This window comes from Oenanthe melanoleuca, chromosome 3, assembly GCF_029582105.1.
Source record: "Oenanthe melanoleuca isolate GR-GAL-2019-014 chromosome 3, OMel1.0, whole genome shotgun sequence".
Classification (NCBI taxonomy): Eukaryota; Metazoa; Chordata; class Aves; order Passeriformes; family Muscicapidae; genus Oenanthe; species Oenanthe melanoleuca.
The window spans coordinates 25,493,734-25,517,060 of NC_079336.1; the positions used below are offsets into that span (position 1 = coordinate 25,493,734).

General features: G+C 34.5%; 1 protein-coding gene across 1 annotated transcript in view; it reads right to left on the reverse strand.

Moving 5' to 3' along the window:
• Window positions 1-23,327, reverse strand: part of EYS (eyes shut homolog) — a 674,079-nt gene that overhangs the window by 600,135 nt on the left and 50,617 nt on the right. Inside the window, exons 6-8 of the mRNA XM_056488606.1 lie at window positions 18,212-18,371; window positions 4,512-4,616; window positions 4,104-4,243 (exon numbers count right to left, since the gene is read on the reverse strand). Of these exons, the coding sequence (XP_056344581.1) occupies window positions 4,104-4,243; window positions 4,512-4,616; window positions 18,212-18,371 (405 nt within the window). The remainder of the gene's footprint in view (window positions 1-4,103; window positions 4,244-4,511; window positions 4,617-18,211; window positions 18,372-23,327) is intronic.

A 23,327-nucleotide genomic window follows, 5' to 3' on the forward strand; every position in this document is an offset into this window, starting at 1 on the left:
GCATGTAATTTTACTACAATCTTCAGGTTTTATTACTGCAAAGTCAGTTGTACCTGAGTATTCAAATTTTTCCAAAGTGCAATTTTTATTTAATCTACCCTATATTCTTTCCTAGACTGGTGGCACACTAAGCAAGTAGATAAAATGTTTGTCTTAAAAATATTGAAAACTGAAATTTCCTTACTTTTACAGATGAGGAAACTTTGTAGAGTTGCACAGATTGTTAAGGACCAGAACAAATATGGAAGTGGCAGCTCCTCAAAACACTAAATATATATTGAGTATATAGATATTTTCATTGAAAAGGTTGGAACTATGGTCTTGAATGCAAGTGCAATATGGGATCTTGGCCCATAAAAAGATAAAATTTTCAAGTAAAATATACGAGTGGAGTTCAATAAACTTCAACATAATAAAGCTCTAGTTCACACTTAGTGAGACTTTCAGATGTGGTTTAATTCGTAATTCATTTGGGAATTATTTTTGATAAATCTAGTTGATGTCTGTTAAGCACATCTGTTTACATCTTAAAACTGAAGAGAATGGAAAATAATTGAAAAGTGCTTTTGAATTCCTATGCTTCTTTTTAAAAAACAATCACTATATGTCAACATTTTGCCGTTCCTGTAGTTTACAGTTTTCAAATTTTTACAGCTTTCAAATTTTTCTTTGTAAGAACTAAAGGAAACAATGATTTTTTAAGCTTGCTCACAGAATTTTGAAAAAGAAGTGGTTTAAGGGAAGCAATAAAATTCTTAAATAAGATGTAGCTGTAGCCACTAAAAATAATCACACATAGAATCATAGAATTAAGGCTGGGAAAGACCTTCAAGATCATTGAGTCCAACCCTTGATCAAACACCACAACGTCAGCTAAACCATAACATTAAGTCTCACATCCAGTTGTTTTCTGAACACCTCCAGGGATGATGGCTCTACCACCTCCCTGAACAGTCTATTCCAAAATTTAACAGCCCTTTCTGTGGTGAAATTCTTCCTGATGTCCATCCTTAACCTCCCTTGGCACAGCTGGAGGCTATGTCCTCTAGCCTGGGAGAAGGGACTGACCCCCAGCTGGCTCCAGCCCCCTTTCATGTAGTTGTAAAGAGTGAGAAGGTTTCCCCAAGACTCTTTTTCTCCAAAATAAGCAACCCCACCTCCCTCAGCTGCTTAAGACCCAAGACTTACTTTCCAGACCTGTTGCTGTAGAAGGGTAAGAAAACAGCAACAAGACACTCTCTTGCTTGGTGCCAGAAAGAGCAAGAAAGAGCAATTTATTGAAGAAAGGTATTGCCTTAAATAAGGCAGTTCATGCAAAACAAAATACAGAGAGATTATTGGTTAGAGAAGGAGACACTTTTTGTCCCAGGCTTTCCCATGGACTTTGCAGGTGTTTATTTTTGTTATGATTCTTTCTCTTGTGTTTGCAGTAGAGAAAGAGTCTCTAGCCTGGGAAAAATCCTGACTAGAGCTAAGAAAGTTTTATGGCTTGAGAAAAATACTTAGAACTTGAGAAAAAGGTTTAGCTGAAATGTGCCTAGGCCTTCAGCAGTGTCCACACAGACCCTTCACCAGCCCCATTGCATTTTTCTGGACACACTCCAACACCTCAATATCTTTCTTGAAGTGAGGGGCCCAGAACATCTTAGGATGTCTCCTCATTTGTGCTTGTTTGGGTAGCAGGGGGACCTTCAATGTAAAATGTAAACTATTAAATGTAGTATGTAAACTATTCAGGGATGTAATACATCCATCACTGGAGGTTTTCCAAATGTGGTTTATAATCTAACCAAGGCTTTCTTTTCCATGGAAAGTTGGACTGGATGGTCTTATGAGAGCCCTTCCAACCTGGGCTGTTTTACAGCTTTGTGAATCTATTATCTCAGCCTATCACATTGCACTACAAATATTTGTTATTATGAGTGATCTTATCAATTCTCCATGAGCTCCTGTTAATAAAAATATTAAAATGTGTAGCATACATTGAGTATTCAAATGGAAAAAAGAGATATTTTCTTTATTCCTTTTCATGTCTACCTGAGTACATTACAGAAGAAAAGGTATTATAACATAAAGTGGCTAAATTTGGTCCTGTTGGAAGTCACTAATTTATAGACGACAAAAATTTTAATTCAGAGTTCATTCAGAGTTCTTTCATAATTCTTGGTCCAGAGTAAGCAGGTATTATCCTAATTACAAAGTTAAGATTAGATTTTGAAGTTTAAAGGAAGATATCCCCTGTCCTAATTTGTTCATCTCAATTTTTTTTAATACTTGTTTGGAAAAAAAGGAAATTAAAAACAACTGCAGTGTATTAATTGTTGAACTGGGAAAGAAAAAACTAAACCCTAATGCATTAATATAATTATATATTTATATATAGAGAAAAGAGCCCAAATTAATTTCATCTATGTTTTGTTCATTGAGAAATTATTGCAAATAGTAGCATTCTTTTATATCTATTTTGCTGAATACACAGAGGTTAAACAGTTCGGCATAACTGAGGTACCATTGGAAATGTGAAAGAATTGAAAGTATGCAAAAATATATACTTATTTTCTATCCACAGCAAAGAAATTAAGAATTAAATGCTAAATAATGAAATTTATTGACTAATACAAATCTTAAATGATTTTCAAATGATTGCTTAGACTATTTCAGAAATGTACTAAAATATTTGTTTGAATACAGCCTTTGTTTTTTCCAGTAAGGAAAATATATCATTTTAATGATCTCTAAACCTCAAGTATATAAATTTATAATTTTATTTTCTATGTTTTTCCCATTAGAAAATCTACTAATTATTCACATTATGCCCAAGTCAAGTATCTCATACCATGTGTGTATATTGATACATATATATATAAGGATTTTATATATTTTTTCCCATGTGACATTTATGATATTCTCTAAAATGTTTGTCTTAATAAATTAAATATATCTGAGGGTATTCAAGTGAATATTACAGTAAAATGTTTTACTAGCTCCCATCAGCATCCTTGGCACACCATTACTTCCCATATTAACTAGCCATAATGATGATTGCACCATTATAATGATAGGCTATGTACAATATACTTGCACTCAGCATGACACTTTAAATCATAAAAATGTTAAAATTTACCAGATGCTGAACAATATAAGTATAAACCTTTGAGCTAGTGAGTTTGTCAGTGCTATATTTCATATTCACTGTTAAGTGTCTACTCATGGACTTCAAGGTGACATAAATATTGATTGTTCTTTGTAAATATGTTGCTTACTATGCATAGTAAATTTTTATGGTTCATATATTTCAATAACAGAATTGATAAAGCCTGTAAAACACTCATTATCATGTTTGTGTAGTTGTTTGTTAGGCTATACAGCATTATGTACAGAGCTTTTGTAACAACTATCATAATAAAAAAGTTCAAAAGTGTTTTAGTTTAACCCATACCAAAATCTCATAGCACACCCTGATATGAATGAATCCTGCCGAAATTTAATTTAAAAAGTCATAAAGGATTGTGAGAAGGATACAATAAATGCATTTCTTCTAGAAAACTTTGAATGTGCAAAAGCATTTCCATATGCTGTGAGCATTGAAGAGAAACTTGCAAGGCAAATTTAGGTCTTTTTTATACCTGTGTTTTCATCTCCCATTGAAGTGAATTAGTCTTGGCTTTTTGTTTTGTTCGTAATGGAAAAGAAACTTTTGTCATTCTTTCTGTACATTGCTGTACCATCAGCCTTCTATCTGGTAACTTTTAAACATATCAAAGATTGCAAATTGATTTTGCCTACAGTTTTTCAAGTTTCATAACATAGCAGCAGCAAGCAGGGGACAGAAGGAGGCATCAGTGACTAAACCTATAATGAACAAGAAAGGCAGAGCTCAGACATTACATGGTTTGTTGGACAATGACCAGACTAGTCAGATCATGCACTTTTACATGAACATGTTACACAGAACAAAAGGAATTTGAGCATGAGAATATATAAAGAATGAACCCTATGCTTAGGAAACCCGTGTGAAATGAGATTTCATCAGCTCACTGCTATTAGAATAAGCTGTTTGATTTCTCAAAAAACGCTGGGGGGAATATATTGCTTTATCCTACCTCTGTTTTTCCAATACACGGTGATAAACATGTGTAATTAAATCCATGAGATTTATCCATACACAGTGCTCCTGGGGCACAGCTTATATTGTTGAATAAGCAGGCATCAATATCGAGTTCACATCTTTCACCTTCAAAACCTGCACCACAAAGAGAATGTTTAATCACAGTTCATTCAGAATATTGACATTATGTCTGTTCAGGGTGTTAGCAGTTAACACCACTCTACTAGAGTTATTTGGCAGTTTTATTTCCTGAACAAAGAGAAAAAGTGCTTTTCTTCATAAAAATGTTCACTGCATTTCTTGAGATACATTGCTGTTTTTATGTCAGTATTTCTTAACATAAATATTTGGATGACATTTTATTTGTTTTGTTAGGAAAGAGAATAAATTACCAATGGCTCACCTATTGGGCAAATGCACTTAAAATGGTCTTCATAGCCAATACATGTTCCTCCATTTTCACATGAATTGGAAGCACAGTTGTCAATTTGCACCTCGCAGAATTCTCCTGAGGTAAGAAAAAAAAAAATTCATAAAAAAGATTAGGAATGAATATCACACTCCTAAGGAAACACCATAAGTCGTATTAGTAACACTGATAGAAAACTTTCTTTAAATAAGATCTCTGGAATATTGCTTAAAGATCTTGTGTATGTTTTCAGACTCTTTCTTGCTCCACTTATACATATAAAAAGTAGATCTCTATGCTTTTAAAAATTGCCAAACCAAAAATACTTTCTCAGTATTTTTTTCAGATCCATTTGAAACAATTTAGGATGCATCCAGAAGGGTATACAAGGCTGAAGAGGATGAACTTTCCCTGGAAATAAATAACTGAAACAGAGGTAATGCTTTTGTATTTTCTTCTTCTTCCTGTTTCATGAGTCAACCCTGATATCTACTCAAGACTTTTGAATCTATTAAATACATATTTAATTATGCATTTTCTGAGCTCTGTTTGGCTATTCCACATTCATCTGAGGTAACCTTTAGTGTGATTCACTGAACAACTTGTTCCTTTAGCTGAAAACTATTTCTAGTCCAGCAGGAAGAAATAATTAAACTTATAATTGGACAGTTCTAAAAAAATGTACTGAAGAGAAATATATCTCTGGCAATGTCATATGAATCAATAAGGAAGATCATCAGGTTTACTATTAGTCTTGGAAAACAAGTTTCCAAATTTAGAAAGGATAAAGAATAAAGAAAAAAAAATCTTCACTGCTGAGAAAATTAGAAGAAGGTGCAAGAGTTGAGATTCATTGAAGAGGAAAACTTCAGAAAATACAATAAGTGTAAATTACTAATGGTTTTACCACCAACTTCTTTGTTATCAGTATTACTTCACTTTATGGCATAAGCAGAAAGCATAGAAGAGCTATACAGGACAAAAATGTTTGGGAGGAATACACAAGAAATGTGGATAATTTCTTTGCAGAAAATGTGTAAAATTCTGAGTCAGATGTTAGAATTTTATTTGAAACTATTCATATGTCAAAAAAAAAGGAAATAAATTTTCTTCAAATAATGAAATTGCTTTAAAATTTTTAATCATCTGTCCTTTTGATCTAAATCTAGAGACACCAGGAAAATGCAAATTAATAGGCTAAAATTTGATAAGAAGATGTCTCTCCTTCAGTATTTTCTTCCAATTTAATTCACTTTTAGCATGCTAGAACGGAGTGCCAAATTAAGACCTAAACACTGCTTCTTATGGCCTTCTGTAAGTGCAAACAGGAATATGCTGTGATTTGGTGGTCAAAAATCTCTCTTTTGGGCCAACTGGTGCTAAACCACAAGCACAATCTGATGTTTTTCAGAGAGGTTGACCATCATGCTTTTAAGGATTTTTAATACTTATTCTATCCTTTCAGTCCTCAGTTAAAAATCACACACTGATAACATCCATCAATTTTAATGCCAAGATTTTTTTTTTTTACTCTGTATTATAAGGTTTACTGAGTTAAAAATGTTTTAAAATTTTATGTAATACTAGGGAACACAAGGAAATAAGAAATTAGATACTTCTTGCTATTTATTATTATTATAATATGTAATATTACATGGGAAACTATGGGCAACCTGACCTTACATTTACAAGATTCTCATTTGATTTGTTCATATTGACTCTAATGGTAAACCAAAGTATCTGCATTTCTGGGGAGGTTTCATCATGAGTAATACTTTTAGAATGTCAGTTTTCCTGTAATAGTGGCTGGCAAAAAGGCATGCTAACACATAAATAGATATTTTAATTCCAAATGCAACTGAATGTTCTGAGGAAGTTGCAATCTCCTAGGAAATAGGAGGTTTGGTTTGTTTTGCTTTTCTTAATGAGGTTTGGAAGGCAAAATCAGGAGAAAAAAAAAAAAAAAGCTGGGAAAAAAACTTCAACTCAATATTTATTTTGGATCAATTTTTTTTTCATGTTTATTCATGAGGATGGAATTGTCTTGTCCAGGAAACCCTTATGAATAAATATTAGTGCAACCCAGCAGGCTTTAAGAATTATTTTGCTATAAATCTGAAATTCTTGTAGTGGCTGCATCCTTTAAGCAAACTTTATGGCTTTTTCCTGCCACAATGACGTCAAGAAAACCTAGTAACTCCAAACTGTTATAAAACTTATTGGAATCTGAATACTGCTGAGAAATGCATAATTTATGGTATTAAAGCCTGATTAAGTGATAAATGGATATCAGGAGAGATCTCCACAGTAATCCACTTAGCTTTTAATGCCTAATTATCACTTCATAGTGAGTAAGGGCTGAGTAATTGAGAAATGCAGTACTTAGAGAACTCCACCAAGTTTTTTTGTGCACAATTAAGCATATTATTCTTCTATAAGAAATAAATTCAGCAGGTTCAAGGAACAAAAGGAAAAATAAAGAAATTTTACAATATGAGGAGGAGGGAAAAAAATTGATTAACGACTATATTTGCACTGTTTATTTTTGTAAATGACCTTATACATTTTTTATCTAAGGATGTGTTCTTAAAAGTTAAATTGTGTAATTATTTTCCTTAATTTTCTTTTACTGCCAATATATTTAGAGTAAGCTTTCTTGTCCTCCCTGATTCTCACTCTTTTGATTTCCAGCTTAGCTTTAGGTTTTCCTACTCCATCCATGCACACACTAGGAACTTCTCTATGTCCCTTTTATGCAGCTTCCAACCTCCACTTTCTGTGCATGGTGGGATGAGACATTTGATTGCATTAACACACTAAACCTGAAAGAATATACATTGCTTCTCACCTGTGTGTTTGTTAGCTTAGAATCTGTGATGAGCTAAAGCAACTATATAGCTCTGGGGCTGGTACCAGCCAGATAAGAAACAGATAAATTAGTGTACTTTTGTATATACCTAACAATAAACTTACTAGTTTATTTAAATAAATAACAACAAATAACCCAATCCAGGTAAAGCACACCTGAGAATTCTAAAATGTGACATTACTGAAACAACATGGGTAGATGTTGGACTTTGGGACCAGAAGAAGGAAAGTTGGCAAATTCAATGCAAATTCTAAATGTAAACTGAGGGGGTTTTTTTTCCCCATAGCCCTGCAGAACAACACTGCTTTTTCTAGCAATAGATCATAAGCTCTGCACTGAATTTGCAATAACTGAGGGTCATCAGACTTTCCTGCAGTGATGTTTTGCTTGGCCTGATTGTGATAATAGTTTTTTTTAATTCTGATTTGCTTTGCTTTTGTTTATCTTTACATGGAATAACCACAGGTTTAAATAAATAGCAACAAGCAGACATGATAAGTACTATTGTATCAATGCAGTGCTGCATACAAATACAGGGCTGGTACCATAGCAAGAGACAAGAGAAGCAGAGACATAGGATGTGATGTGAGGAACACTGTGGTGATCAGAGATGGGAGACCCACAAACAACAGGCAACTCACAAGTGCCAAGTTAACGAATGAAGAGCTGTAGCTGGACAAAACTGGTCTCAAGGCTAACAAAAAGCACAAAGAAATTTTATTTAATATACTTTAGACCCACCATAAAATGTAAATTAAGATGCAAAATAGAACTGCAGTCCAATGGAAAAAAATGTGTAAGTGGACAAATGGAAATTACCCCAAATGGATTCTGGAGATGAAGAAGAAACCACCAGTATGATTGTCACATTCCTCCCAGTGAAGGACTATAGATTCTATAGCAACACTGCTCCCAACAAAAGCACTATGAAACTATTGACCTTAAGATCTGGAGGAGAAGGGAAAAGGGTGAGTGTAATACCATAAAAAAGGGACAGATAACAAAGATTTTATTAAAACAGCATTTTCCCTCATTTTCTGCAGAAATTATATTTTCCCTGTTAATGATTAAAATTTTAATATTTCAGTTACATTATCAATAGATTTTTGGCTTTATGTGCATATATGGTGTGCTTCTACCCTGCACATAACAAAGATTTTCAACATAACAGAATCATCTAGAGGCCTATGGGCCATTAAGTCTGACTTTATCAAATAACTTCTTTCTTAAAAAGAATATAACTCAGAGTTGCATTCTATATAGCACAGTGAAGTAAAGCCAGCATTTCTAGTGTGTTTCATTTTTAATTGACCCAAGCATTTTAACCTGTAAAAGAGAATTTGCATTCCTTCGGACTTTGGCTGCAGTTACAGTTGCTGGAGATATTTTTAGTTTTATGTGATCTGCTTTAGTCTATTTTTGCATTCTGCTCTAGTCTATTTTTGTACTTCTACTCTCAATCTAATATTATCTTTTTTTTTTTTTCAGAAACTAGGTAACAACCAGTGTGCTAATAAAGAGTGCATAAAAATGATTTTTAATTTGCTATTTCACGCAGTAACAAGTTTATCAAACAAAAAGAGTACACAAGTACTGGATTGTATCATATTTTTTTTTAAATGTTTTTTCTCCAAAGTAATTTTATGAAGCTACAACTCAAGACTTTATATGGGGGTTTTTTTGTTGATTTTGAAAGCAGTTGTAACATCAAATTAGACTTATTGCATATGTACACACGTGCATATGCTGAAATAATCACAGAACCATTACTTTTCAACCATTCAAAGCCAGAAACTAGTAGGAGCCTTAAAAAATATGCTCTTTGGCAGGCATGGAAAGTTAAGGTTCACTGTCTGAAATACTGACTTTTACATCCATGCTATTGCATTTTAGGTAATGAAAAATTCCTCTTTTGTTGTATGAGCTATCTCATCCTGAACTCAGTCCAAAAAAGGTCATATGAGTGGAGCCCTCTAAAATTCTCAGTTCTTTCCATGTATCTTAAAGAGATCACAGAGGGACAAGCCTGGTATGGACACTGTAAGCACTTAAAAATTACACCTTTCGTTCCTGGAATTTTAAAATTATTTATTTATTTATTTATTTATTTTCAAATTCATTAAATCCTCTTACAGTAATATTTATTGGAACCACTAGAAGTTCAAAGATAGGTTTCCATGGATTCTAAATACTTCCTTTTAGTTAACACAGTAAATGTGTTCCCAGATAAATCTAGGTATAGTGATAAATCTTTGTGGTTTTCTAAGTAAAGTAATTTCAATGAATGAGAAAAGAATTTAAAAATAGCAGAAATAAAGAACAGATCTGAAATTCACACATGTAGGTGTTCAAAGTTCTGCCTGGCAGTTGGGCAATCAAGCTTAAATTACTTGGTTTTGACCTTAGAGAAAACTCTTTTAAAATCTAGTTAGCATAAATATTCAAATGATGACTAAGATTAATATAAGTAGCCTTTAGGTCTTCTTAGAACAGAATATAATTGCATATTAATAAAAAGTATTTTATCTACAGCTAAACGTTAAAGAAAGGATCATGTTGTTCTTATTGGTGGAAGCATTTTTGCTATAGGTGGGTTGAGGAAACTTGAAACTGAAAAATCTTCACCAACTATAGATGAGCCCCTAAACTTGTTTAGATTAATTATTAAATTTTAGATTTCTAAAGTACATCATACTGAAATAGCTCATTCATTGATTGTCACTACCCTATCCCTGTATTTAGTAAAAAAAAAATTAAATTATGTAGCCATCTGAAATGGCAGCTGGCGTCAGAATGAACATATTTATCTACAGTGGTATTTGAAAAATAATCTAAAATATTTATTTTGTTGAAATTTGCAGATTTAATTATATTTTTTCAGTTAATTTACTTCCAAAATTCCTTTGTATCTCCATTTTAAGATGGTTATTCTCAAATCTCTGTGAAGAAGATTTATTCTTCTGAGAGAAAGAAATTAAATAAGGTAAACTGAAGAACAATGCAGTAATAATTTTTCAATGACACAGCTTTTCTAATTGACAAATAAAGGGGATATATTCCATTAGCTCATGAAAAACAATAATTTCCTGGGTTTGGAGATAACAATTCCAAGACTGGAAAGTAAGTCTGACTAGATTTTGATTAGGTGTGAGTGATTAGGCAGATTCACACCATATCATGGGCCAATGTTCTAGAAAACTATTTCCTTTTTTGGGAAAGCAACAGAAACTTTTCAACAAACGTGTCCCAGTAGGTAAAGCAGCCAAAGTAAAACACCTAGATTCATTGAGTACTGTCCCAGCTTCATAATAGGAACATTTTTCAGTTCAAGGGGATATTATTATTATGCTTATTCTCATAAAGTTCACCAGCTATCATAATTTATTTGCATGGAGCTGAATTTAAAGCTTTTTGAAAAGATCAAAAAGACTTCCACTGACCACAGTCAGCCTATGACGTAGTGCAGTTGTCTACTACTGCATGAATTATACACAGTCAGATATTCTCAACTGTTAAACATGCAGTTAAAATTTTACTTTCTCCTGGTTTAGAATGCAACTAATCATTTGAAGGTACATAGGAGTAGTCCTTTCTGAAAGTTCCTCTGCAACTGCTGTTTGAGCACAGTCTTTAGCTAAGTAACTTTATAGAATGTCTTTAAAATTGTTTGAGATGTATTTTAATAACCTTGGCTCTTAAATGAACTCATTATTCTGGAACACACAATTAGACTTTTGACCATTTAATAGATTATCTGTCCTTTCTGGTAGCTGCATTCAGGATTTAGCTGGGAATCTGTTCATAAGGATTCATCTCTTGTCAAAGTCTTTTGCAGACCTCTCTTTCACAGTCTCTTATCCTCTTGTGAAGGTGGTGTTTATTTTGTTGTTGGTCAAAGTGTCCTTTATATGTCTCATTAAAAATATGGCTCATATACAAACTGCAACAGGATACTAGGAGAGCATGCAAAACAATTTTCATGCCTGGAACACAGGAATTTAATCTAGCTTGATAATTTTTCGCTTATCATAAGTGAAATACGAAATGAGCAATAGGGAAATCTTTAACTCAGGTTGCTCAGAGTCCAGGCCACCTTGTCCTAGAATGGTTCCAGAGACAAGGCATCTATCACATCCCTGGGCAACCTGCTCCAGTGTTTCACAATTCTGAAAAATTTCTTCCTCATATGTATTGCAAATTTACTGCCTTTCAATTTAAAGCCATTACCCTTTCTCATTGCTACAGACCCTTGTAAGAAGTTCCTCTTCAGTTTTTTTTGCAAGCTGGAGTATTGAAATAATCCAGAGTAATGAAAGAAACCTCTCTTCTCCAAGCTGAACAATTGCAACCCTCTTAGCCTGTCCTCACAGGAGAATTGTTCCAGTCCCCTACTGGCTCCTTGTCTTTCCTGTATTGAAGGCTATAAGAGCAGATGCTGTACTCTGATGTAAAGTCAATGTTATTTAATGTTCTTATCTGAAATGTTCTGATCTGAAATGTAAATTAAACCTCCTATACAGAGTTTATACTAAATTGGTGTCAAATTCTGAGGAGAAACGTATAATAATAATGATAAAAAAATAAAATATTTTGAAGTAACGTGTCTAAAGTGAGATATATCTCAGTAAATAGAAATGGAGGCAAGTATATTGCAGGAAATGTAAACCTGAGTTATTCAGGGTCCCAGTGTGAAGACCAAAGTATAGAAGTTGTTACTGAACGTAAGTTTCTGATGTGATTTAGGTTAAAAAACCCAAATTAACAAAAAAGAACAAACAAAAACAAAAATGATAGGTCTTAAAGTGCCTAAGAAGTCTGCTTATGTGACAAGAAAAACATATATCAGTAAAACATCATTAACATGGATGAAACCACAGTTTAAGTGTGTAACACAGTGGTATTGTACATCAACAATATATTTCAACAAAATACATTTGTTTTTTGTTTGGTTGGTTTTTTTTTTAATAGAAGGAAAACCTACTGAGCACAAAGGTGAATAGTCTAAAAGTCTAGAATATTTAGTTTATGTATTATCATTATTCCAGCTTCAGTGGAGATACAGTAGGCTATGCCAGCTAATGATGTACATTGTGCCTGAGAAAAAGTAAGCAGTATGCAGCTAGCCTGATTATGCATATTTTAAAGAGGAAATCTGATATTCAAAACTATAAGAATTAAGTCTGAGCTATTTTAAAGAACTAAAACAAACTGAGCTACAGAGATCAGCTTTGTAATGAAAACAGTCACTAGATCTACACTGCAGTGTTATTCATCTTTCCAGTGCATTAAATATTTTTAAACATGTTATCATTATATCTATATTGCACACCTTATCATGGTTTAAACCCATTAGCATGATAGATAATTTGTAACACTGTTGACAATTTTTGTACTTTGGTAAGGTCTGAAATGGTGTACTTGGCTCAGTAAACACAAGTTCAGCTGAGAAGCAGAAAATAATGTCTCTATGGTTATTACAGATAATTAATATTTTTAAGCATTTCAGCTTGTTCAGAAGACTTTTTGGCTGATTTTGCATAAAAGGCCTTCATCCCTCATGTTTCCTATTGACTATGTGTTTTTCTTTTGGGGAGGGAAATATACAGGTATTTGAATGTTCACTATCTGTCCAGCTACCTCTCTGAATGTTTAGAGAAAGCTGCAGTTTCCCTTGTCACTAACAGCAGATTTATATATTTGGAAATGATAATGAATAATGCAGTGGTGTTCTCAATAAGGGACATACAAACTATCCATAGAGAAAAAAAACCTTTCAAGTTTTACTCTGAATGAATAAAAAAGGAAAGGATACATATCAATAGCTGTAAACCTAGAAGAGTCAGAAAACTAAAGCAAATCAGCACAGTTCTAACTCCTTGACAGGTAAATCTTTGAGTTGTATACCTTAATAAAATGAGGTATGGTAGGAAGTGGGAAGCACGAGAATAAAATGGAACTTTACTAATTATATACTTAGAAATCCATGATACATCTATGGTTCTTAAAAAACAACAGCATCTTTGAGTTAACCATAACTGTGCTTCACGAACAAAAACTGCATCAAAATTCCTACATACAAATGAGCAAAATATATTGTGTGCAGCAAGTTAAACCAGAAACTGAACTATTAGGAAATATGAACATACTTATAAATATCCCCCTGCACTTGCAGCATTTTGTTCCATTTTAAATGCAGGCAGAATTTAAATACTGATATTGCATTTCTCCTTGAATTTTCATGTAGAATATTTTTATAGTCTTTTGGCTTTTCATGAAGTTACTGCATGCCAAAATAATAGAAGTATTTCCAGCACAAAAATTTCAATACCTTAGTATTTTGTGTGGAAATCAAGATCTGCTAAAAGAGTTATCTACTTGAACTATTGTAGATCACAGTCTGCTTAGAGTAACTACTACTATGCTACAACATCATGCATTAGCTCTAGCCAGCCCCCACTTACTGTACAGGAGTTTTTCTGCTTCCAATTAAATATTATGCCAGCATGGATAATGTGTCCTTTTTATTTTTTCATTGCTTGCTTCTCTATCTTTCATTACAATTAGTGCAGCTGAAAGCCCTAGATGGACTGAAACTGTTGTGTTTTCATGTAATTCATCTTGCTATCATCTACGGTGTGAGGTCCTAGTAAGGATCAGTGTCTTTACAACACACCTTCTGCTGAGGCATCACCTTGAGTCCAGGGTGCACTTCTGGGCACCACAATATGAGATGGATGTAAAGCTATTGGAGAACATCCAAAGAAGGGCCACAAAGAGGTAGAAGGAAAACTGTTTGAAGAGCAACTGAGAACACTTGGTCTGTTCAGAAGAGACTCAGGGGAGACCTCAAAGTGATTTTTAACATCCCCATGAGGGGAAGAGAAGAGGCAGGTACCAATCTCTTCTCTGTGGTGATGAGTGACAGGATTCAAGAGAATGACATGAAGCTGAGTTGAGGAAGGTTTAGGCTGAATATCAGGAGAAGGTTCTTCCCCCAAAGGGTGGCTGGGCACTGGAACAGCTCCCCAGGGGAGGGGTCACAGCACCAAGCCTGACAGAACTCAATAAGTGTTTGTAAAATGTTCTCAGGCACTTGGCATGATTTTTGGCATGGTCCTGTGCAGAACCAGGACTTGGGCATCCTGATCTTTGTGGGTCCTTTCTAGCTCAGTACATGCTATCATTCTGACTTATAGAGTCAGTGTAACTCATGTTTTTTTCTTGGACTTTTACTGGCATTAGGAGAGACCTGCATTGGGAGCAAAGTTAAAGGAAGGGACTAGCTAAAACCATTTTCCTTTCACCCCAGCTAATGCTACATGGACACACCTCATCAAAGGCATTTTGAAAGTAAGTAAGTCTTTTGAGCATCTCCTGAAGAGGGCTTCAGTACTTCAGCTGCCATTTCATTCTGTTAGTTCTCTGAAAGTTTTTCTTTAATAAAAAATTGAGTCTTCTGGAAAGCAACAAGCTGTTCCCTTTTTATTCACCTATGAATGTAAGTATTCTGAGTGAAATCCTGTAGCACTACTTAACAAGTGACTGCTTTTATTCCATTATTTCACTACAAGGTTGTTGATGTTTGGGGTCTATGTGCCCTAAACATTTCTCTTTCAGAGATGACAATGGCAATAACATATAAAGTGCAATGAACAAAGCTTAAAATGACAGCATCTGTTGCCAAGACAGATACTGTTGTATAATTCCAGCACATTCTTGTGACAGAGAGACTCCCATGATGCTTCAAAAATTTCTTTACTTGCTCTTCTTTACCAAAAACCCCTACTTTTTATCTATTTGAGTTTTGAGACTTATGAAATTACCACTGCACTTTGACATGAAACAGAGACAATCCCCAAATATTCTAGAAGTGGCTCAACCTTTGCCTGCTAACAGCAAGTACTGAATGAATTCCTTATTTTGCTTCACCTATGTGAATAGCTTTTGCTTGACCTAATAATTTATCTTTATCTCAAATTTTCTTACTTTTGTGCTTCTGATTTTTTCCAACACCTCTCTGGGGAAGAGTGAAGAACCAGATGTTTGGTACTTAGCTGCCCACCAGGGTTAAATACCTCACCACTATATCCTCAAGAACAAAAGAATTTAAAAATGTGAATTTGACCAGAGAGAAAGATTAAAATTAGGCCATGTAAATTCTTTGTTCACTAGTATAAATATTACCTTAACTAGACTGTGACAGATACAGGAAATTTTATCTCATGTCTTGTTCTCTGGGACATTAGTTATTCTGGCACCAGAGATATCTTCTACAGAATACTGTTTCAAGTATCCTACATAGTTCAATAGGGTAATCTCCATCCAAGTATGTTTAAATACATTTCCCATATACCTGTAGAAATTAGAAGATCTGTCTCAATTAAACAATGAAAGAGAAAAAATAAATTGTAGATAGATCTAGGAACAATCTTAATGAGTGTTATAAAAAGTTTTAAGATAAGAAAAAAAGTATGCAATTAAAGCAGTACTTTAAACTCTGCTTGGTGAGTTTTCTTAGGATTCAGTTCATTTCAACAGAAGTAAGATTATTTTAATTAAAGGACTTCTCTGTGAAGTGAGAATGAAGTGTCTAACGTGCCAAATCAATTTCTGCCAATATGATTGCTCTACACACAAGGAAAGATAGCAATAAATTAGAGGAAGCTTATTCAAGGACAATTGGTCTACTGTGCAGGATCTAGAAATTGCTGATATGAATTGTTTCAATGTCATAAGACATATTACTTACAAGCAGTGTTATAGATTTAAAGGTTTTTATCCACTTTCAGAAAAGAGAGAAATGAAAATGAAAATAAGCTAACTATAGAAGGAAATTGAAAACACAAAAATAATGACACCTATTCAACAAAAATAACTATATATTATAACCCTTTATTTTGTGGGCATTAAAACTTAACGTGGGGACATTTTTCTTAGCAAATGACCTAAAATGTTTTACATATAAAAAGAAATAAAATCTATAGCTTAAAATTTCATGTGTATATGTTAAGTTTCTATGAGGTTTTATTAAAGAGTATGGAACCAAATTGAAATGGGTTTATTACTTTTTAAATCAAATTCTACTTTTCACAGCTGAGAATGTTGCATCATGTCATAATTTGTGTTCCCTAAGATGTCTGTTCCAAATACAATCTGAGTGTTAATGCAAAAGCTGCAGCTATAGTGTTTGCAATTTAAAAACACAATTAAGAGCCAATAGATGTGAAACTACAATAGCTTTTCTAGCTGCAGAAACTATTTAATTCAGAGTCAAGTATTGCTATTACATTTCCCTTCCCTCTTTTCTTTTTAAATACATAAACGAGACAGTAAAAAGGTATCAATGAAACTCTTTATGGATCAAGACTGAAGAAGTAACTGGCTATTTCAAAGCAGAAAAGGTAAAAAAAAAATTATATTACATTTTATAGAACCCATAATGAGAATCTACAAAAAAAAAATGAATCTTAGCCTCATAGCAAGATGCCCCCGAGCAAAAAAGTTTTTTCCACTTTAATTCAGTCATGACTCAGTGTTTAGCAAGGTTCAATTCTATTAATTGCATATATTTATTGCCATTTATTTCGACCTGTTAAATTTTTTTTTCATGATAATATTGTACACTAGAAATCTGAAATTATCTCAAAAGCTTTAGAGTATAGTAGTGAAATGTTACTTTTATAAACAAATCCATAATTTTAGGTGTCACATAAATTTTAAAAAAATCAGGTATAGATTGAAAAAAATAAACGCTCTGAAAGGGAGAATGGAGAAGTGAAAAGAAAGCTTGATAGTTAAAACTCTGGGTTATTAAACTATTATTTCTTTTTCAATGGTAGTAGATTTAAAGTTATTTTTCTCTAAATATTACCATCAGTACTTTAGATTAAATTAATTTTTATTCTTTGAGCAATAAATATTGCTCCTGTATTTCAAATCATTATTTTTTAAGTTCTTTTAGTATTTCTGGCACTTATCTTTAAATTGATGTACATATGGATAATGTGTCTTTCCATAATATTACCTAAACTTGCAGTGAATCACATTTGAATCTTCTCTTTCAGTTCCCTCTCTAGACAAAGATTAGTGAAGGATTTTAGAATCTAACTTCAATGAGCTTCTATTTAAAGGATAAGGCTGGAGGAAAGAATCAGAAATCATTTTCTTTGACACTTAAAAAAACATTACATTTTATATAAGCTGCTTTTTAGGCTTCTGGTTTTTTTAATTAAAAGAGAAACATTGCTGAAGAAATTGTGTCAATGACTAACAAATATCTGAAAAACTAAATTATTGACAACACAGAGAACCTTGAAGACAAGGCTTTAGTTAAGTATAATAAATCAGTTAATCCCACACCAAATTAAATTTCATATATCACTGGTGGTCTACTAAGGTATTTTAATAGAAGGTGGAATTCAGCCCTCAAAACCTAAGTAAAGTTATCTGAGTAAAAACAGGCTGATACAAACTAACAAACTTCCTGAACTACATTTCTCTCATTAATTAGATGTCCAGGAACTATAATTATATGTCAGACATGTAGCTCACATACAAAAATTTTATATACTTAGTCTATTAAACTGAAGCTAAAGCTTATTCTAGGATTATTCTTACTGTAAACTTAGTTGGAAGATTCAAAAGTAACCTGTACATTCCACTCAGTCTTTATAAGCATCACAGCAGAGGGCAGAAATGCAGAGAAGTGTGATTACTTTCCAAATACTTCTTTATCTCTTTTACTTTTTTTAATCCAACATTCTTATATTTGAATATTTAAAGGAAATTAAACGATAAGCTTATGCATGATTTGTATATGCCTTACCTGTAAAATCACGAGGACACAAACACTGAATCAAAGGTTGTTCTCTCAGTTGACTCCTATCAATGCAAGTTGCTCCATCAGAACAATTATTTGGGTAAATTAAACATGCATTTTCAACGAATTGGCAAAATTTTCCTGTCCATCCAGGTGCACAGAGGCACTAGATACAACAAACACAAAGAAACACAGAAAGCCCAAAATGAAAATGTAATGTGAAAGTTTGTAGAATTTTCTTTGGGTTTTGTATTTTATACCCAGTAAAAGTGTGGTAGAATGCAGAGAGTTGTACCCAGCTGAGACTATTCTTCATGCCTCTATTTGCAGATGATAAAACAGTTGACAGAGGCAAAACTCATCTACCATGCCTGTTGAAAAAATAGGAGAAAAAAGAACATATGATTTGGAGGAAATGGTGAGATAATAACTGGCTGTAAGGGAGAAAATGCCAGCAGGAACAGAAGAACTGAGTGTGCAAAAAAGGATTTTAATGGGATAGGCATGAGGGAGAAATTGGGCAGTGATGATATCAAATCCTGCAAGACAAACACTGCCATTAACCAGTAATGAGAAAATGTAGTACAGTGCTTCTGTTATACATGCAGACTCTACCTGTTAAATAAAATAAATTAAAATAGTTCATTCAGAGGAAAGGGGAAGATCTGAAGCTTATATCAGCTTCTCAAAAGAGTCCTGTGAAATTCATACAAGTGCCCTGATCAAATATTATTAATAGTAGCTTGCCTTGAATCCCATTACAAGGACAGGAGGACAATAGAACAGTATAGCCAACAGTAGCATGCCAGTATTTTAGAACACTGAAATGGTGTACCAGGTTCAGAGTATATAAACATTTTACATTAATATGTGACCACCAAAGACAGAGAGATACCTTGTAGGGACTAACACAAGTGAGAAGAAAGTTGCCAAAGAACAAGATTAGCATAAGGCACAGAAAATAGGCAGAATATATTGCTGACTACAGAAAAAAAATTACTGCAAAAAGCTCCAAGGCAAGTAGTACCAGGAGGAGAACATCATTTTTTGAAAGGCAGGAGGAGTTCTTGTGGGGAGAAATAAAATATTGAACCATCAAATATGTAGAGGGAGGATGGAGACAGAAGACAAGCTTAATTCAGTAATGACTTCTCTCATCAAAAAGCTCATGACACAGTTTTCCTTGACCTTTGTTTTTAAGTACCACCAGGGACCACAGCTGTCAGCACTAACTCTTCAGCTCCACAGCACTGTGTGATCACAGAGAATTTAGAATGTAAATGTTACAGAGTAAGGATATATAGGTGTATTGACAGTGCCTAACAATCTTGGAAATTACTAGCATTAAGTATGCTGTTTGTGAATTAATTCATCCATATTTGTTCAAAACTGGCCCTACCTCTCAGCCTTTTAAACATTCCCTTTACAGTCATCTCTGATTCTCTATCTGACATATATATTGTGTAAAAATGAACAGACTTAGGTGGTCAAGTGAAGGTTTTAAGGGAACTGCGCTGATGCAAATCCCTTACTGGGAATCTCTGCATTCAGTGATTGGAACAGCAGATAACTAGAGTAGACTTCCATCTCCAAAGTGACCTAGGTATAAGAGGAGCATGATAACCTACAGGATCAGTGTGACTTACCTTCCAAGGCCTGGAAGAACACAGCTGTATATTCCTTTGTATTATTCCTGCATCACTCTGTTGTGACAATACCCGTACACACTCCTGACATTTCCTGACTTCCTTCCCCTCGGTCTCCAGGAACACCTTTCACTGCTATGTACTGTCCCTGTCCTTGATGTTATGTTTGATCAAACATGACACTACTAAATGAAAGGTAATAAGAGATAACAAGATGGCATGTTTTTGGTAACTATCTATTGGTTTGTCTGTCTTTGTTAGTCTGTTCACAAAGCTTATCCCAGACAAACCTACAGAAACATGATTTATCCTGTATGTCAACATATTTACATTCACAGGACCCCAGAATTATTCAGGTTGAGAGAGACCTTTGAAGGTCATAGAGTCCTACTTGTTGCTCAGAGCAGGTCTCACTTTAAATACAAGCTGGTTGCTCAGGATCTTGTCTGCTTGAGGTCTGAATATCTCCAAGGGTGACAATTCCACAGCCTTTCAGGGAAACCTCTTGCAGCACTTTAGTACCTTTACATTACATCATGAACAATTTTTTCTTAATACCTAGCCATAATTTCCTTTGTTGTAACTTCTGCCAGTTGCCTCTCACTCTAGTGCTCTGCACTTCTGAGAAAAAATTGGCTCCATCTTCTTTGTGATCACCCAATGAGGAGCTGAAAAAAAGAACTATATCCCCATTCAGCTTTTTGTTTTCAGGGCTTAACAAAGGAAAATCCTTCAGCCTTTCCTCATATGCTGCAAAGTTTTCACAATGTTGATGATTTTCTTCTATTTTTCGTATATTAGAATTCTACACGTCACAGAGTACTTCACAGGTAGCTTATCAAATGCTGAGCAGAAGTGACTGATGACTTAATTTTACCCTCTCTCTATCCTTTTACTAAGGCAAGCCAGAATTAGATGAAGCTACCTAACCTTTATAATGATTTGATTGCATTGGCCCACTCCCTCATCTTCTTTAAATGTATTCTGTTGAGCCCTTTGGATATTTAGATATACCTTCATTGCCTATGGTCTTGGTTTGGCATTTCTCTTTAAGTGATGGTGTTCCATTCCTCTAAATTTTGCCACCTTCACAGGACTTGGGAAGCACATATTGTAAGTAAAAACCAGAGCAAAGGCACTGAATGTCATCCACCTCATTCAGCAGGGGGGATACATTTTCCTTGGTCTCATTTTTTCTGCCACTGTACCTACAAATGGGATTTATAAGATAATTTCTCCTTTATGAGTATTTTTCATGAGGACACACCTGGAAATTCTCCTTGACTAGACTCAGTCTTTTATCTACCCAGTCACTAAACATTACTATTTGTTCACAAAAACTGTTTAGCCAGTGTTTTCTTCCTTTACACATCTTAAATCCATTCTGCGAGAAAGAACTTCAGATAAGTTCACTGAAGTCTAGACCTATATCTAGTGGATATATGTTAACTTAAAAAAACATGTTCTCAGAGATGGAATTGTGACTGCAGTTGTGAAAACTACATTTACTTTTCCTCTAGCTAAGTGACTTCTCTGCACCTGGGGTGAAATGTATTGCTGGCAAGACAGCATTCAGGAACTGAATCACTATTTCCAGACTATGCCTGAATCATTTGGAGGATAATTGAAGGACAACTCTTAGGGATGCTTAAGACAGCACTTTCCACAAACATTAAGCAATTTTTTTTCGGCTTAATTGTAATCATCTCCATGGCATACCGGCACAATAACCTTTCTTTTTCCTTCAGAGTCTTCAATGACCTGGTAAGATGGCTTGCACAATGATGTTCATGTGTTAGACTGCTTTGCCCCTTTTAAAGTACATTCAGAAAATTCCAATTCAACCCAAAATTTAGGCATTAAACTGGGTATGAATGCTTTCAATTTTTGATTTATCTTACATTATTCTGTTATGTTATTTATTCCTATGCTCAGATTTTGTTCTTTGCACATCCCTTCCTGCTGTCCTCCATTCCACAAATACTATCTAAGTTATGTGTACATCCTTAAAAGTGTTTATATTTCCAAATTTTTCTATAGATATTTTTGACATTAGGAACTGAAGTGACTGGTTTATGACTAAAAGGCTTCAAGAACTCAAGACATGCCCTTTGGCCAAATGATTAAAAATAAATAGGATTTTTATTTTTCTGCACTGACAGAGCTCTGAAAATTGTTTAAATGAAGAAAACAAAATCCTTAGCTTAATAAAAAAAATCTCCTTACATATTTTTTTGTATGTAAAGTTAATTCCTAACTGAAATTCTAGAAGTCACTCACACTGGGAAAACAACTGCAAGAAATATGTAGAAATGTAGCTCGTAGCAAACAAAAGTGAAGCCTCTTAGTGAATTGAGGGACTTACTTGGGGATAATGTTTTATTCATTTCCTTATTTGAACTGATAGATCTTAAAACTTTACAATATTGACAATTAAGTTACAATACATCAGTGCACTTAAGTGACTTTAAACCTTAAAAGAGAAAATTAATTGGTCTTAACTTACTATATCTGTCAAATTTGCAGACAGCAGCTGAGCAGTGCAGGTGACACACCTGAACTTTAGCACACCATGCAGGGGGACCATGAGAAGTGGGTCCATGGGAAGTCACCATAAGGTTCAACAAGGCCAAATGCAAAGTCCTGGACATTGGTTGGGGAAACCCCTGGTACCAACACAGGCTGAGGTGAAGGGCATTGGGAACAGCCTAGCAGAGAGGGCTGGAGGTGGTGGTGGGTGAAAATTAGGCATGAGCCAGCAAAGCCAGTTGTATCCTGTGCTGCATAAAAGACAGTGTGACCAGCATGTCAAGGGAGGTGATTCTGTCCCTCTGCTCTGCTCTGGTGGGATCTCACCTGGAGAGCTGCATCCAGCTCTGGGATCCTCACTACAACAAACCCATGTCCTATAGGAGTGGGTCACCAAGGGGGCCATAGAGGGCTGGAGCAGCTTTCCTAAGAAGGCAGGATGTCAGAGTTTGAGTTATACAGTCTGAAGCAGAAAAGATTCTGGGAAGATCTTCCTGTGACCTTTCATTAAGGAGTACTGTGGAAAGATGACTGGCTGTAAAATTAGAGGAAATGGAGAAATTATACCCATATCCTAACAGAAGTTAGTTGGGTATGGAAATTATGGGGTAGAATACAATCGTTGCTCCCTAGGTGGAATGCAGCTGGCATGCCCAAAACCTATTCCATGATAATTCCCAATGCACATGATCTGGAACTATAGGCACCTGCTAAGGGGTGTGGAATGGAGGGTGGAGCAGAGTGGAGACACTGCGGTCAGATGCTGCTGAAACCCTTGCAGAGAGGGGAACTCTGTGGTGCGTTCTTTGCAGCTGAGAAACTGCAAAGGAGAGCCAGGGGCATAGGGAAAGATGTCCTGCTGCTGAGCCAGCAACTCTGGCAAAATCACATTCCTCAGATGAACTTGGTTCATTATAGACTAACTGCACACCTCCATCCCAAAATTA